The sequence below is a fragment of the Tripterygium wilfordii genome, chromosome 3, assembly GCF_013401445.1.
Source record: "Tripterygium wilfordii isolate XIE 37 chromosome 3, ASM1340144v1, whole genome shotgun sequence".
NCBI lineage: Eukaryota > Viridiplantae > Streptophyta > Magnoliopsida > Celastrales > Celastraceae > Tripterygium > Tripterygium wilfordii.
In genome coordinates this window covers 2287547-2306776 of record NC_052234.1, presented here as the reverse complement: position 1 = coordinate 2306776, position 19230 = coordinate 2287547, and the positions used below count along the sequence as shown (strand labels likewise).

The 19230-nt window shown below is 36.9% G+C and overlaps 1 protein-coding gene and 1 pseudogene across 1 annotated transcript; both read right to left on the bottom strand.

The window, feature by feature from the left end:
* Positions 1-8777: 8777 nt before the first annotated feature.
* Positions 8778-9642, bottom strand: LOC119993280 (annotated as a pseudogene).
* Positions 9643-14072: 4430 nt separating this feature from the next.
* Positions 14073-14769, bottom strand: LOC119985379. The gene has a single exon (XM_038829668.1). It carries the CDS (start codon positions 14511-14513, stop codon positions 14073-14075), a length of 441 nt encoding a protein of 146 aa, XP_038685596.1. The 5' UTR covers positions 14514-14769.
* Between the last annotated feature and the right edge of the window lie 4461 nt (positions 14770-19230).

The following is a 19230-nucleotide window of genomic DNA, read 5'->3' as shown; positions in this document are numbered from 1 at the left end:
ATCGATCAAAGTTTTAAGTCCTAACTTAGTCCATTCATGTTTGTTTTTAAAACTGATTTTGCAACATTATATTGAACATATATATGCTTGTCAAATTCATATGGATATAGGCATAAGCCTCACTTAACATGTATGGCTCGTTTGGCAAGCATCATGGCATTTTCATATAAGTTCAGTTCTTATAAATCAAAGACTATTCAAATAGCTCACAAGGACTTTAAATATCATCAATCATGTCATAAACAAAGTTTTGATATCATCAAAATTAAACACCTAGGACCATAGGTCCAACACGTCTAACCCAATTGATTGCCAACCGAGCCACCTCTTGCAAGTCACTGAGTGGAGGTGTTGCTATTATTGTAAGTTTGACAATTAAATATTGTAAGTTAGGCAATTAAATAATAAATATTGTAAGGTAGCAATAATTTTGGCAAATAAATGTTGCATAGATTGTTGATATGTTCATAGACAATTTGCACCATGTAAGCAAAAATAATAAACGCTATTAATATTAGAAAACTAATGGGATTGAGGCTCTCCAAACGCATTCACGTGATGATTAAGGTTAATTTTCAAGCATGCAAATATCAGATCTTAAAATTATCAACTTCAAAAACATATACCCACCATTCACTTAAAATTTGTAGACGATTAAGAATAAAACCACTAAACTTATGTTTCAGAATCACCAATATCACTCTTTTTAGAATCACTAATATCACTTTTCAGAATCACCAATCTATGTGGTATTAAAATAACCGTTGATTAAAAACATACCTACAGAGCCTACTTCACATGCAACACTTCACATTTAAAAAAAACATGCATGGCTCATATGCTCGTCAGCGTCTAAGTCAATGCAATTAGTAAGATGATGGCAGATATTCCCCTTTGGCATACAAAATTTAGCTGTGACAGAGAAAAAAAAAAAAAAAACAGGTACAACAAGTGACCAGTTAGTTACACAGGCATTCCAGATGTGACTGGAGGTGAGGTTTCTGTAACATTTTCTATATGGATCTCAAAATTACAATGCGTTTTTCTTATCCAACTTATATTATATAGACCTATATACACATAATGCCAGAAACAAATACAATTGAAACTTGCACTAAAACCGGTAAAATTAAAGGTGGAAGGTCACGTGAACCAGAGCGGGGTTTGCATTACAATCCAAAGGCTACTCTCTGTGCAAAATTCGGCCGCCTTTTGCTTGGCATTCTAAGTAGCCCTGTAATCTGGAGTTCTGTTACTGCCCTGCAATTCCTTGCTCTGTTGTAAACAAGGTTACCTTATCTTCATGAAGATACATATAATAGACAGGTTGAAATGAAGAAATCTTCAGAAAAGAAAATGCAAAGGAAATACACATATTTCGAAACTCATACACACCTTTGACATGTTTAGGCCACTCACTAAAAAAAAATAAAAAAAATGAGGTTACACAATCCGATTGATAGATGTTCGGATGCTCTTCATCGGGCAGCCGCTGACAGGGTAATTCTCGCTAGCCTAATTTTATGGTTTAATTAATTAATTATACCCAATTTTAATTAATTAATGTAGTCGTTAAAAGAATACATGAGTGGATCATGGTTTGTTGTCAACTATGTTTTGGTTTTGATCATAATCCCTGGATGGTTGGTTTGTTGAAGTTGTGAAATCCCAATATATACAAACCGTAGATGTCAAATACAGATAAATACATTGTCGACAATTTTGTCCGTTTTGAGTTGTCCGGTTCAAATAAATACATTGAACTCGCATGACTTTGTTTCTTTCAATCCCAGCTACTAAGGCCCAACTCACTATGTTTGAGAAAATGTCTTGTTGCATGTTAAGGGTGAGTTTTGGCTTTATTAACCAATTGGTTGGGGCATGCCCAACTGATGTGGGACTAGCTCATAACAGGATCGAGTGGTTGATGATTCATAGCAAAGAAAACATGGACAGCTCGTAAAAGATGTTTAGAAGAATGATGAAGAACTCCAGGCGTCACCGTCTCTATCTACGAGATGAAAAGGATCCAACAATGGATCAATGGCTGAGATGGTGAACTTGACCGCGCTAACTCTTAGCACAAACGGAAGGTCATGAATTCAAGTCTTATGACTGTTTCAATTATCACTATATATGGGGTTCAAACAAGTTTTTCTACTTTGTTTCGGACGAAACAAGCCCCTCTTGTTTGAATGTTGGGTTCTGTTTAAAGAGGATACTACAAGGCCCAGTCAAACGAAGCCCACAATCAATATCAAACACTAGGCCCATCAGTTGATCTGCAAATGTTTAAAATAGTTCCGTTACTCTCAACGGACATATTTTACTTTCTCTGTTTTTACAATCTGCTATCTTGTGCTATGTACTGACATGTTCAGATCATAGTCTATATATTGTATTACTTGTTGCCTTGGTGAATACATAAAATATAGTTTCCCAAAACTCTTTATGGTATCGGAGCTTGAAGACTCCACCGAGTTATCCTTGTCTCCATCTCCCTTCATGGCTTCTCACACTTCCTCCACTCATCTTGTAACTATACCTGTTTCTGGTTCTTCATCTACCATCACTGTCCATGCCATTTCTCCTATTGCCCTTAAGCTTACAGCTAAGAACTTCACGTCCTGGCGACTTCATATGCTCTCTCTTCTACGGGCTTATGGCCTAGTTGGGTATGTTGATGGCAGTAAACCTTGCCCTGCAAAACCAACTACCTCAACCTCAGATGACACTGGTGCCCAGCTCTTTCAGACATGGGTCAGCCAAGATCAATTTATCTATCATGCGATTGTAGCTTCAATCGATGGCACTGTTTTACCACTTATTGGTGATGTCTCCACTAGTGCTGCTGTCTGGGAGAAGACTCACAAGCTATATGCAAATACTTCCAGATCTCGTGTCCTGCAACTCAAGTCTCAACTCTCAAGATGTCAAAAAGATCTCAAAACTATGGCTGAATTTATGGACGACGTCAAATGTCTGGCTGATGAGTTGGCTCTCATCGATCATCCTATACCACATGATGACTTGACCTTATATATCCTTGATGGTCTTGGTGAAGAGTATACTGGAATCGTTGGGTCCATTAGAACCCGTGAAACTCCCTTCAGTTTTGAGGAACTCAAAGACATTCTGGTGGCTCAAGAAGGTTTTATTTCCAGATTTGCTACACCTCAACCTCAATCCTTTACCACTGCAAACTATCATCACAAGCAACCTAGTGATGCTTCCCAACCTCATGGTCGAGAAAATGGTTCCTCAAGGTCTAACTGGCAGTCTCAAAAATCACACAATAACTGGAATGGGAACCGACCACCAGCCTACTCTGGAGGTCGTGGTCGTGGTAACTTCAAAGTGTTCTGTCAACTGTGTGAAAAACCTGGTCACACTGCCAACAAATGCAGCAAGTTCAAGGTGTTTCAAACTACCCCGCCCCCTCTGTTAATTATGCAGCCTCTACTGCAGCCTCACCCTCGGTGCCCTCACATACTCAATCATGGCTTCTTGACTCTGGGGCTAGCAATAACATGACCCACGATCTCTCCAATTTATATATCCACTCGGAATATGATGGAACGGAGGAAGTCCGCATTGGGGATGGCTCAGGTTTGCCTATCACACACATTGGTACCACTACACTAAACACACGCACACGACCACTCTCAGTTAATAACACTCTTTGTGTTCCTTTCATTGATAAAAATCTCTTATCTGTTCATGCCATTACTAAACATAATAACGTATATATTGAGTTTTTTCCATTCCACTGTGTTATCAAGGATCAGGGCACGGGTCGCATCTTAGCAATGGGCCGCTGCGTTGATGGTTTATATCACTTGGACCAACCGACCATGTCTTGCCTCACTGCCTCAACTCATCTTCCTAGAAGTCCTACTACTGTCAATGGGTGGCATTACCGGCTTGGTCACCCCTCCTCCAAACTCCTCACTACTATTTTGCATTCTCTTAAGCTACCCTGTACTCGAGGCTCTGACTCTTCTCCACTATGTATTTCATGTCAACTTAATAAAAGCCACAAGCAACATTTTAATCATTCTTCTATTACCAGCTCTTGTCCTCTACATGTTATATACAGTGATGTGTGGGGTCCCGCTCCCACATCCTCCATTGATGGGTACAAATACTATGTCATTTTTGTGGACCATTATACCCGATACACGTGGTTGTTTCCCCTATATCAAAAGTCTGATGTACACTCTGTCTTTATTCAGCTTCAAAAACTAGTCGAAAAACAATTTCAAACATCTATTCGTAGCTTCTACTCTGACAATGGAGGGGAGTTTGTCAAACTCAAACCTTACTTTGCTCAACAAGGCATTAGCTGGTTTCCATCCCCTCCCCACACCCCCCAACATGTTGCCTTGGCTGAACGCAAACACCGACATCTCACCGAGACTGCTCGCACCTTACTCCATTTTGCTCATCTACCCTTCACCTTCTGGTCATTTGCATTTCAAGCTGCTACATACCTTATCAACAGAATGCCTATCTCCCCTACTTCCGCTGTTACTCCTTTTCAAATGTTGTTTCAAAAGTTACCTAACTATCACAAACTTCGGATTTTTGGATGCCGCTGCTATCCTTGGCTGAGACCCTACACAAGCAATAAACTTGAGCCCCGTTCTAAACCATGTCTTTTCCTTGGCTATTCTAACTCCCAGAGTTCTAATAAGTGCTATGACCCTCAAACCCAGCGTCTGTACTTGTCCCGTCATGTTACTTTTGATGAAAATCTTTTTCCAGGCTTTCCTGACCCACCGCAACCTACTACAACTCCTACCCCACGTGCTAACCTTTTAATCCCCCCTATTGCTCCTCTTGTTCACCTACCCGTCACACTTCCTACCCCTACCCCACCACCTATAGAGCTCCCTACAATGCCCAGTTCTCCAACATCACCATCATCTCCAAGGCCCACCTCTCCCACATCACCATCATCTCCCTATTTTCCTGACTCGTCTGTAGTACCTACACCTATTGATGCACCACCAACTGAACCTCCTGCTCCTCCTCGATCCCACAAAATGACAACACGATCCATGAATAATATTTTTAAGCCAAAATCCTTGCATCTTACTACTTTACACTCTCTTCCACCATCGCTTGAACCTACTTCTGTTGCTCAAGCTCTTCAACTTCCCCACTGGAAAGCTGCCATGCAGTGTGAATATGATGCTCTTATGAAACACAAAACCTGGACCTTAGTTCCCCTGCCCCTCATATCCACCCCATTGGATCCAAGTGGATTTTTCGGGTTAAACATCATCCTGATGGTACTGTTGCACGTTACAAAGCCCGACTCGTTGCTCAAGGCTATGCACAACGCCCTGGTATTGATTACACGAACACCTTCAGCCCGGTTATTAAACCTGCCACCATTCGAACTGTTCTTTCTATTGCTGTGGCTCACCGTTGGTCCATTAAACATTTGGACATTAATAACGCATTTTTGCATGGTAACTTGACAGAGACAGTCTTCATGCGCCAACCAAAAGGGTTTCAAGACTCCCAACATCCCAAGTTCATCTGCAAGTTGCAAAAATCCCTTTACGGCCTCAAACAGGCTCCACGCGCTTGGTACACCGCCCTCCGCAACAGTCTCTTGACCATGGGTTTTGAAAACTCCCTTGCGGACACTTCTCTTTTTACTCTTAAGGATAATACTCATTTAATGTATGTCCTCGTCTATGTCGATGATTTAATTCTCACTAGCTCTAACAATGCTTTACTTAACAGGGTCACCACTACTCTCGCTTCACAGTTTTCACTCAAAGAGCTTGGCGACCTATCGTACTTCCTTGGTGTAGAAGTAACTCACACCAAAGCTGGCCTTTTCCTCTCTCAACAAAAGTATGTCCGGGATCTCTTGGAACGTACAGATATGGATGGTGCTAAGATCGTCAATACTCAGCTGCCTGCTCATTTCACCACTTCTAAATCTGATGGTGAACCCCTGGCTGATCCTACACCATACCGCAAAATTGTTGGTAGTCTCCAGTATCTGAGTTTAACACGACCTGACGTTTGTTTTGCTGTGAATCGCCTAGCTCAATTCATGAATAAGCCTACTGATATCCATTTTTCTCTACTCAAGCGGGTTCTTCGTTACCTTAAGGGTACCTACACCAATGGCATCTTCATCGCTCAAACATCTAATCTTCGCCTTCATGCTTACACTGACTCTGATTGGGCCGGCCATCCTGACGATCGCTCCTCAAATTCAGCCTATGTTGTCTTCCTTGGTCCCAACGCCATCTCTTGGCGATCTCAGAAACAACGTGCGGTGGCCCGGTCTTCTACTGAAACTGAATACCGGGCCCTAGCCTCTACCGCCTCTGAAGTTGTCTGGATCAAACACCTTTTGCATGATCTGCACTGGCATGTCACTCATTCCCCCATCATATATTGCGACAACCAAGGGGCCACTCATCTCAGTCTCAATCCTATCTTACATTCCCGAATGAAACATATTGCTGTGGATCTCCATTTTGTTCGCTATCTCGTCAACACCGGCATCGTTCAAGTTCACCAAATTCATACCTCTAATCAGTTGGCCGATTTGCTCACCAAGTCTCTTCTCAAAATTCCGTTTCACCGTCTGTGCTCCAAGCTTGGTATCCTTGCTAGGCCACCAACCTTGCGGGAGAGTAAAGAGGATACTACAAGGCCCAGTCAAACGAAGCCCACAATCAATATCAAACACTAGGCCCATCAGTTGATCTGCAAATGTTTAAAATAGTTCCGTTACTCTCAACGGACATATTTTACTTTCTCTGTTTTTACAGTCTGCTATCTTGTGCTATGTACTGACATGTTCAGATCATAGTCTATATATTGTATTACTTGTTGCCTTCGTGAATACATAAAATATAGTTTCCCAAAACTCTTTACTGTTAGCCTTCTAGTAAACTGACGTTAAAAAAAGCTAATGTGTCATGACTTTGATTTGAAGAAATATGCAAATGAGGTATAAAGCTCTCCCCCTACACCTCTGTTTGCAACCCCCCTCACCGAATCTTGTTTTCCTCCTCCCATAGGTCTACGCTTGCGAATTCAAGGTATTTTGGAGGTTGTACCTGGGAATATTCGCAAAGATGAGCTTTCCGTGAAGTGTTCATGGAACTAAGATGCTTGGAAGAGATCACTTTAATTGTTTTTTTAGAACAATTTCATATGTTAACTTGATTGCAGCCATGCAAGTGACCTTGGAATAAAAGACCTTTGATCACGCCAGCCATCATTAATTATCAAGGGTCAGCAATGGAAATACTGCACAGAATGCTCTAAAAATATTTTCAAGACAACGAAGGCATATCAGAAAATACACTGTAGAAAGTTTTAGCAGAAAAAAAAATGATGGGTGTAATAACATACCAAACAGCCCTATCGATGGATTCCCTACCAGAGGAAAACCAGCAGCGCACTCATGTATTTGCTTTGTCAAGTTCGAAATAATACGTTCCATGCACGTCCTCCAGAGTCGAGATGCTCTTTTAGCCGTTAAACACATTGACGTAACACACCAACATCACAAACACAATTCCAATGTGTAAACTTTTGAGTCTCGATTTAACATCTAAAATGTTCGAATTTCTAAATATATATTATACAAAATTCTATGGGTATTAGAGTATTCTTTCATACTCCATAAAAACTGTCTTAATCAAAGCTCAAACGAATGTGTTGTAGCTATTTGAACACATTGACGTTAGAAACATAACTCCGATGCACAAAGTTTAAGTCTCGATTTAACCTCTAAAATGTTTGAATCTCAAAATATATATTAGACAGAATTTTGATGGGTATTAGAGTCTTCATTAAAACTCCATAAAAATCATCTAATCGAAGCTCAAATAAGTGAATTATGACTGTTTGAATATACTGATGTTAAAAACACAACTCCGACACGCAAACTTTGATTCTCGATTCGACTTTTAAAATGTTTGAATCTCAAAAAATGTATCATACACAATTATTATATAAATAGATTTTATGGAATAAATGTTTGATTTTATTCACCAATCGCTAATAAACCCCTTTTTCTTTATGAATCAATTATCTACACCCTTTTTACCGAAAAAAGAGAAAGTATTATCTACAGGACCAACCGACAATTACACATGGACAATTCCACCGATTGAATATTGACAATTTAATGCTTGAATTTTTTATTTTTTTTTACGTTGACAAATGGTACTTGTTGCTTCTGACGCGGAAAGTCATAAACCGAGAAGCACAGTGCCCACAATATATAAACAAATAATTTATCATCTCCGTCGTAGGATTGCATGCATTGGTAACATATTAAATTTATCATCTCAATATTATCGTGAGGAAATACTACATTTACGCCAACAAGTGTGATCAATAGAAAAGCAATATTACTCTAGACTTTAGGATATTATAAGACAAATCACATACTAATATCAGAGCGATTCAACAAATAAATAGATTGCATAGGCAATACAAACTTTTATTTCAGATATAAAGAAACAACAATATCCAACTTTTATTACATGATAGAAATATAAAACACAAAGACAGTACAGACTTTTATTCCAAACTGTAAGATATTCCAAACTGTAAGAAAAGGCGACATCATCTTGAAGTGACAGCCATATCAAGACTTTTATTACATATATGATAGAAACGGAAAACACACAAAGAGAGAGTGACATCCATCCTTGGAAAGCCATGCGTTACCAAGCACAAATACATGACACCTCTAGAGAAGGCAGCACCATCATAGGTATTCAACCTGCATTTATGATTGGGGAGGAAAAGATGAGAAAAATTACATCGCAATAAAAAGAGTAAAAAGGAGACTAAACTAATTTCTTTATATATTTCTTACTGTGGGGCTCAATTTTCCATTGCTGATTATTTCCATTAATCCATATCCCGCCCATAATGATAGCACCATGATAGGAACAATCGTTCAAAGCAACAGCTTCCAAATGTCATGCACACTTAAGACTCCTTATAGCCCTGTAACCTTCACCGCGATCATCTGCTAGTGCCCAAAGGACAGACTCGTCAAGAACATCCGGATTGTAAGTAACCAGTTTCACCTACAGTTATAAGAATATTTCACATTAAATGGTTACAAGGAATGGAATATCCTATCAATAATTGTAAAATCATAAACGACAAATTAAGAAAGCCTTCAATTTTAAGGTTAGAGAATTCTTACAGGAACAGGGTGATCGAAGGAATGTTTTAGGGTCTGACCGGTTGCCTTATTAACCAAAGAAAAGGCAGGAAAGCCCCATACATCCTTCTCGTAACTATACTTGTCATCTTTGTACCAATGCTGCAACAACGAAGGAATTAGTGTTATGTACATATATATACCAGAATCTGCTCATTGTAAATTATATGTTGCAATTCTTTAAAAAAGAATGAAGATCATGAAAAAATACATTTTAACAAAAGAATAAAAAATATCAAACAAAAAGAAAGAAGAAGAAAAGTTCACAAATAAACCTGGCTGTCATCCTTTTCATCAACAGGGACAAGAATGGCCATGCCTTCACCAGCGGCCAAATTGTATCCGAGGGAAGCCCTACAGTACACCCTATAAGAAGGCTTGTTTGTCTCAGCCATTGCTGCTGCCATTGTGAACTGGATAAGCTGGGAATGAGATAAGTTTGGAATGGGATAAGCTTGGGATGAGCTTCTAGGTAGGCAGACATGCCTTCTTATATAGGATAAACGAAACACCAAATACTAATTAATTTAGTAGCTAGAGACTTATGAATTTAAGTTAATTAATGACTCTACGTACTGTAAGTCTTATATTATGCAATTTTGAAGTTTCGTTGCCTAATTTTGTATTGTATACTGAACTTCAATCTAGTTAAGACAAAAGTAATTAATGCAATAATTAGTATATTTACATGGGCATCTCCCCATATGTTTATTATCTCTAACAGAAATGATAGGGATCCCAATAAAAAGTATTACAGTCATCCCAATAATGGATGTGTCACTTTCTGGTTCAATCATCAGGTTTTGTAAACCCATACACTTACATCAATCAAAGGACAAAATCGATTATTAGGATGACTGAGATGCATTTTACATGGATCTATAACATTTTTGTATCTCTAATGAAATCAACAACTTAATACTAAAAAAATAAATAAATAAACTATAAAAATATATATATAATTTTTCTATTCCCATATGAAGTCATACAACAATACTAAAAAAAGACCAGATGCATCCAATTAATATTCTAAGTCATCAAGTTCCCGTTGCTTACCTATCAATTTTTTTAAAAAAAATAAATTATTGACCATAAATAAACAAAAATAATCAATAAGTCTTTTACATAATTAGCATTACCATGTGCATATATCCCAATTCAACCATCATGGCGGGTTTTTTTTAGTACAACCACCGTATAGGTTGATGTAGGGATAGATATATGCTTATCAAAATTAATTTATTATAATTATCCTCTTTGAAAGTCATTCAACAACTGTAGAGGGTTTAGGTATAAGTGTGTCAAGATTCGATTCTAACGAATAGTATTCAACGGTATCGTTTTTTAAAAGAAAAAAACAACTCTAGAGGGTTATGATGGTGCGTTTATTAGAATGTGTTGATTACAATATCCCATCTTTTGGATTTAGATACAAAAAGTAAAATCTGTGGAAAAAAAGTTGTATTATTCCATTTACATGAACAACTTGCATACATTGGCAAAAAAAAAGAAAAAGAAAACTCCTTTAGATAGATTTTTGCAGTTTCACAATGATGTGCCAAATATATACATACATTTACACATCCTTTACACATAAGTTCATCCCATTTTGAGTTGATTAAGAGTTGATATTGCCTAAGAAAACTATATTTGCATATTGTAGGTGTCAAGGCAAAAAAGGGAGGAAAAGAGTGCAAAATAAAGATTTGGACTCCAGAACTGATTTCCGATCGATCGGAGCCATTCCCGATCGATCGGACCTGCCAAAACACTAAAAAACTCGTGGAGGCAGATTGTATTTCCGATCAATCGGAACAGTGTCCGATCGAGGAGGTACTATTCACAGCATGCGCAGTTTCGCAAAAAAGTTCCGAATTCACTTGTTTTTAAGCCAAAACGACCCCAACTTGTTTTGAAAACGACATAAGAGTTTGGGGAAGTATAAAAGGGCATAAATAGGGTTTTGGGGGAGTTCTTGGAGGGTTTTTCATTCTACCACCATTGGAGAGCTCGGAGCCACCATTGAAGCTTGGAGAAGAAGAGAGTCTACAAGGGGGTTTTCTCTCTCCTTTTCTATCCTAGTTTCTATGGTTGATTTCCTTTGTTTAATGATGTATTTTGCTTCCATGAGTGGCTAGATTTCTTGCTAGGGTCTTAATGTAACCAAACCTTGAAGATTCAATAAACTTGGTTTCCTTATTTCTTGATTTCTCTCACTCTATTTATTGTCTATGAGTGTGATTAATGCTTTTGAATGTTTGGCCATCATTCAATTGATTTGCTGCCTAGATTGAGACCGGAAGGAGATATCTAGGGTTTGCCTCAAGCCATAGATGACATAGGGTGCATGAACCATAGGAATATAGGTTTGTGGCTTATGCAATCGCTAAATGATTTCCATAGTTCTTAATGAGTTTTTGATATATTAATCCGATTGTTAGGAATAACATGGATTTATGTTGAAAATACGTTTGATGTATCTAGGAATAGAACATTGAATAGGTTGGGAAATCGATTGTCATTATAGAGAGAGGAATTAGGGATTAAGGGACCAAGGGAATTGAATTGGATAGGTGAGGTGACGTTAAGTACCCTAGTGCTTTCCATCCTTGATTTCATACTTTTGTTTGATTTGTCTTTGTTCTTTTTAATTAGTTTAGTTAAAAAATCAAAACAAACCACAAAACCTTTCCCCAATTTGCATAGTTGTTACTAGTTTGACATTGATTTCTATTGTCAACACATCCCTAGTGGAAACGATAATTTACTCACCTCTTTATTACTTGTGCGATTTGTGCGCTTGCAATTAAATCCATATCACACAACAAACTCAAAAAGACTGTAGTACATTACATACAATTACACAGAACTCCACAACACAGGAAAATATGTTGATACTCTCAGAATGTGATGCAGGGTAATGGAATCGACTAAACAAGCGGGCACGGACAAGTTCTATTTGGATTGGGATCGACAAAGGTCTTTGACCCATTTGCGCTAAAAAAATGTCATAAATGATATCAATCAGATCTTCAATTTATCTTTATTATACAAAAATCAATTGATCTTCAAAGGATTTTTATTTATTGATATTACACTAATATTGACAGATGCAGCGGTTTCCATATAATATTCGCCAAAGGTATGAAGTTAATTATGATTGACTGATTTAAATCTCATTTGTTTTTCCTTCAGCTACAGCTTAGTAATTCAAAAGGTTCGGACAGCAATATTTGGTTGCAAGTTATAGAAACAAACAGCATTGTGGCTGCTCTTTTTCAGTTCAGGACTGTGGCGTAACCAAGGCTTCTTCATCAAAGCATCTCACTGCTCACTCAAAATATGTTTTCACTCAACAAAAAATCATTGGTTCAGATGATTAAGTTATTAGTTTGAACATCTTAGCACATGTGCATGGGAGGTCGCACGTTTAGACGTTCACTCTGGTGTGATTTTACGGATATTGCATGTGACTCATGGGTTTACCATTGAAGTGGAGTCCGGTGGGCTGTGCTTTACGGTGGGTTTCCTCGTCACCAAAAAAAGAAGACGACAATGAACTCATATCTTGAACAACAAAAGCTACAACTAGGTCAATTCTTCTATGTCGATATTGTTGAAGCTAGAACTCCAGTTCCTCTCCTAGTGGGTGTTAGACCTGTCTCCGTACGAATTTGTAGCCCAACATTTCCACTAGACAGTTAGGCAACATCATGGATTCTTTGCCTTTTTTTTTGGTAATCGCGAAAGTCCTAGCCCAATATTTCCATCGGACAGTTAGGCTAACTCTAAACTCGGGTTGTTAATCAAATATGCTCCATGCTGGTGACATGTAAGATCGAGCAGAAACTCATGCGGGGAAGCAGAGACGTCCTTGAGGTTGGGCGACATGGGAAGTCACCCATGCCACATATTTTTGGTTCTAAGTCCTTTTCTTTTGCCTCTTGTTCTATTAATAAACCTTCCCTGATTTATCAAATACAAAATTATAGCAGCTCCAAACACATTTAAGCCTATTAATTAGTGATTTTGCATCTCAAAATGGGAGAAGAGTGATATTTAAGTAATGTACGACATTTAATTTTTTAAATAGGACCCCCTTTTTTAGAGTTCGTGTAGGGCCTCCCAAAGATTCAGGTACGCTACTGCGGGGAGGACAAGGCCGAAGCCCACAAATGAGTAATGAGAGTTTACTCCACAAAACCTCCCATGAGCATTTGGTACATATAAAGAAAATAAAGCCAAAATTAATAAAGCCGAAATTACTGGCACGTGGGAGTTGAACCTCCCGCAACTTGTTTGTTGAAAGCTGGAAAGGTATACTTCTTGGTTTCCCGCAACTTCTTTGTTGGGGTTTTTGTTTTGTGGATTTAGAGATGCTTTTTTAGCCTTCAAATCTCCATAATTCTTTAGTGAGACCATATGCATTTTTTTTGCCCCTTGAAAAAGTAATGGCACCATCTACTCTGAGGCTCACATCTTGAATTTTTATTTTTTTTTTCTTTGTGGGTTTTGGGTTGACATTTTTCACGGCATTTAGGCGATTCAATATGCATAGAGCATCTAATATATGCTTAATATGGACCAATATAGCATATCATGTGCTTTTAAGCAGTGCTCCATCATTGAGAAATTCATTGCATAGCTAGATGCAACACCCTAAGATCTTTAATTTTTCTTGGATTTACATCAGGGTTTTAAAGTGCCAAGAAACAAGAATAATAATAACTCAATCCAATATTTTGAAACCAAAGGTAATCCTGTCATGTTTGTTAAAATAATGACAAGAATTAATTACATATATATACAGATCAATGAATTTCAATGTACTGTCATGTCAACCAATGTGATGTATTGCAGACAAAGCTCCATTTGCAACATCCAGGAATCGTAGCACGATCATGGCGGTGGACGCAGGAACACTGAGTGAGATAACTGCTAGCATCCCGATAGCCAAGCAAGGTCTGGTATTCATCAATTGTGACTGCAATAATCCAACTGCATTGCATATAATCTCGTCGTAATGTGCATAATATTGCTTCTCCCACTCCATCCAATGTGCAGGAGGCTCATAGTTTCGCTCTATGATCTTCATTTCATGTATGCGTTTTCTCAGCACGATCATGCTCTCGTCGACAGATTGTGACCCGTAGTTCTGATCGGAGGAGCCTCTTCTAGCTGCAGCGACGACGACTCTGCCACTTGACCTTTTAGTGCAATTCAACTTGGGAGATAAAGAAGGAAGTAGTGTAGAAGAACAAAGAGGGGATGCTTCCATTGTTGAATTTGAGAATTCTGTTCAATATTGTTTGACTGTTTGCTGATGAAGAAATGAACTTTATGGGGGTTTTATATTTATAGACCTCAAGACCAAGATCTAAGGCAAGGCAATAGGGTGTTATGGGTGATTGACACGTGGATTTTCTCTGGTTTTTTTAAAAAAATTACAAGTGTTGATACTTGATTGGTGGTCTCTGCCTTGGGAATCATAGAGACGGTTAGGGTCGGTGATTGATTGGTTGTTTAATATTAGATTTGGCAATATATATATAGTTTGTTTTTGTGTTTTGTTTACATATTGTGTGGCGTATTAGGTGGAGATTCACATGTACATGTAATTTGAAAACACCGACCGAAGAAAAACATATTACTTATTAAGGCGTTGAAATTTCCAACGCCAATAACTCCTCCAATCTCGTGTAGCTCACATGATACTTATGTGTGTGATATCTCATAAAAATCTTGCGTTTGAGTCTTTTGAGTCTCCCTTATCCCATTTCCCTATAATGAAAAAAAAAGGGAAAAAAAAAACTTCTTCCATCAAAGTTGGCATGTTCCTCGCTATTTCTCACGTAATCAAATTCTCAACTTCGATTTGGGTTGGACAAAATTGTATTCCATTATAATGTTTGCACACACAAATTCAATCCAACACCAATTTAAATCAGTATGTGTTACCCGTACACGGGATAAATTGATTGTTTTCATACCCAAACTACGGAGAGAGTAAATTATATGTTGGTCTAAGAGCATGTCCAACTGATGCATCGAAAGAGTACCCTAACTAGTACCTCAAGATAGGTGGAGGTCTTCTGCGTACCCAAATCTGGGGTATAGAACCATCCCCGAAACTACAAAAATTACTATTTTAATGAAACCTCTTTCCTACTTCTCTCCACCTCACGCCATTTTGAAAGTGAAGACCAGTGGTGGGGATGATTCGGGGTCGTCCAAGCCAAAGGGGAAGGGGCAATCTCGTCATTAACAATCAGACTCTGAGGACAAGCCATCGATGTTGATGGCAAGCGTAGTAGAAGAAGAATTTACTATGGACGATTGGATTGAAATCGAAAGAGAAACAAATGCTTTCTGTTCTGATTATGATTTCTAATTTCTTTCGATTTTTAGTTTCTTGTTTGCAATTTTGGGGATTTCGATTTTTTATTTTTATGGGAAGTAGCTCCGTGTAGGGTTTATGGTTTTTATGCCAAAATAATTTTGTATTTCAATATTAGGAATTAATATCCCAGCCACCGAGTGAAAACTCCAACAGTTCATTCAATGATAATAATCGTTAAACCTAATGTCACAAGTATCACGTGGAACATACCTGTTTGCAACCAAGTTAGTTATACACGTGTAAGTTATTAAAATGTTATTAGTAACGGGAAATTATTGTTAGCCTATAATACGATAAGCATAAATTAACTAGCATAGGAATATTAACATTATAATAACTACTATTATTTGATAAATTACCGCAATGAAAGATCCATATTTTTGTCATATTAGTGGTGACAATAAAAATGTGATGAGAATAAAAGTAGTCATTGCAGTAATATGTGAGAATAAAAATGTGATGAGAATAAAAGTAGTCATTGTAGTAATATGTGAGACAAATAGAAGGATTAGTGGTAAAGATAAGTGACAAATAGTTAAGTAATTTTGACATGCAAAAATATTAGGGATCCTAATTAAAAACATCTCAGTTATCCTAGTAGTGAATCTTGTCCCTTGATTGATGTAAATGTAGGAGCCCACAAAACCTTATGATTGAACAAGAGAGTGACACATCCACTACTGGGATAACTGAAATGTTTTTTTATTGAGATCCCTATCACTTCTGTTTTGACATGTGATTGAATAGAGTTTAAACGTGTAAGTCTACGGAAGTTGAAGGGGGGATGTGGCCATAAAAAAAACATAGATATATCACACACACATATTTATGGATAAGAAGTTGCCATATATACCCATAAAAGGACATAGAGCTAATCATGAGTACTTAATTACCACTTGTCAACCAAGGGAGGTCTAATAGGTGATGAGAAAAAGCCATAACTGTCTCATTCACGCTTAAATTATTACTCTTACCCACAATCTATCCACAACCGACACTATGATTTCGAAATATCGCTCCAATAATAACAAATGTAACACCCCAATTTCTTAACCAAGAATAATTACACAGCACGGTAACTAATCACACATTTTCAACTACCTAGGTCCGCGTAAACAGTTTACCGTAAACCTTCTTAGCGGAATATATCTAACTCCTTAAATTAATACAACAATATGACCTTAATATTCTTACATAATTCACACATAAGGAATTTCCTAATACTCATAAAATCATTCTTATACAATCATCCTTACAATTTTTTTTAAAAAAATTTAAAATGGTTCTAAAGCTAGTAGGTAATCTTTGAAACTTGTTCGAGCCGGATGTTTCCTTCTCAACAAAAATACCTATTTATGTTTATTTTAATTAGTAATGCCCAGGAACTCCAATGTTAGGGATGACAATGGGTCGGATACCCTTCCAATTAGGAAATACCAAAACCGTTTCCATTTAATATACTCTATACCAAAACCGTTCCAAAACCATTTAAAAAATCATTTAAATTTCCAAACCCGGAACCGTTCCATAACCGTTTACCATTTACCATTTAACTTTTAATATTTTTATTTTTTTCTTTGATGATTATATTAATATAAATTAATATTGAGTATGATTTATATTAATTATGATTTTATAATTCATATTAGTCTAATTTATAGTTTTATTAATATGCTTCTGTAAGTATATACGTTTTAATATGTTTTATCATGTTATAATTTAATATTCTAGTAATATACATTTATAGATGATTTATAATATTATTACTATAATTGATTTTTTTTTATTAAACGGTTCGGGTATTCTAAACCCGCATCAAAAACCAAACCCAACTCTAAACCATGACGGGTTTGAAAACCAAAAACAAAACCAAAACCTATAGAATCGGTTTTCAGGTTTTAAACAGATCGAGTATCCTACGGATAGTGCTCGAATCGATTTTTTTTTTCCATCCCTATCCAATGCAATCTTGCAAACTTGTCTTCCCATGCACCATTAATTATACGTTGGCTCCACATGCATTAATTAAGTCCACCATGCATTTATGGTATATGCAACCATTTGCCATGCGTGACCTTCATTGTGAGCCAATATTCAACAGGGGATGACACTATCATCTTCTCTTCTCCATTGTGTCCCTCAACCGTTTGTCAGTTGTCATTGAAGACAATTGAAGTCTGGGATCAATTATTGACACAGTTGTTAGAATTTGACTCCACTTTAATATTGTTTAAACTCTTGATGATTCATGAAAACTTGGATGCCAATTGTAAATATGGACAATAGTTTCTGTTTAATAAGTGTCACCATAAATATAATAAATTTAGATTTATAAAAAAAGAAGAAGAAGCAAGTGTTAGATCAATGGGTATGAGTTTGTGTGTAAAGATAACATCTTTTTATATTGAAAACTTAAATCGAGGGTATTTTAGGGTTACTAATAATAATTTAGTGCAAGCTTAGATAATAATGGTGTAAATTTATGTGGAGAAAATTATCGATGTAAAGATAACAAATCTTGGTGTGCAAAAAATATTTTGATGGGTTTATAAATCTAATAAATCTTATTCTTTGATGGGTTGATTATAGATAATTAGTAAAAGAAAAATATTTTTGGTCAAGTATGGCATGCAAAAGACCATGAACTAGGAGTCACCCTCACTCTTCGAATGAGAAAAATGCGGGAGATACTCACAATCAACCTGGACCGACATAGGAAAAACAAGGGATCCATGTGAATACTTGGATATATGAGACACCATGTTTTTAACCAAAAAAAGTTGACTCATTCCCCTTCAAATCGCACAAAAAATCATCATCTCAATTTTTTTTTTCTTTTTTAGTCTGCAACAGCTGCAATAGATTAGTAACACAACCATAAATTCCACCGTTTTTAAAAATAGTAATGTTTTTCTGTCATTATAAATTTTTTATATTTTGAAAAAGACATAAATTTCACTATTTTAAGAATAGTGAAATCTCACTGTTGTTTTTCTGTATTTTTTTTTTCAAGATTTCCGATTTTATCCATAATATATCGATTTTAAAGGATTTTCGATTCTTTACCAAATTCTCACCTTTTTGTAAGGTGGTTATTGTTTTTAACTCAAAAGATGACTCTTTCCCTTCAAATTGCACTAAAACCGTGATTTCAATTTTTTCTAACACAACCAAACCTTCTGAAATATATTCAAAAGTGCATATCTGAAAAAAAAAAAACCCAAAAATTCAAAAAAAAAAAAAAGATAGAAGGAAGAGGGAGAGAAACATGATTCGAACTAAGAATGTGCTTGGATTAAGGGATTTGGGAGGAAGGGACGAGAAGGGAGGGGAGGGGGAAAAAAGGAAATATTTTTCTCTCTACCATGTTTGGATAGATAAAAAAAGGTAGGAAAGAAAATTTGTTTAATTTACTAATTTATCCTTATTTTTATGCTAAAATATTATGTACAAACGAGATAATTGAAAGGAATCTCTTCTCTTCTCTAGCTTCCCTCCAAATCTCAATCCAAACACATTTTTAAAGAGATATTGAAGAGAGAGGCAGACATCAAACAGGAAGTGACAGAAGTAGATCTTAAAGAGAGAGGAGGCA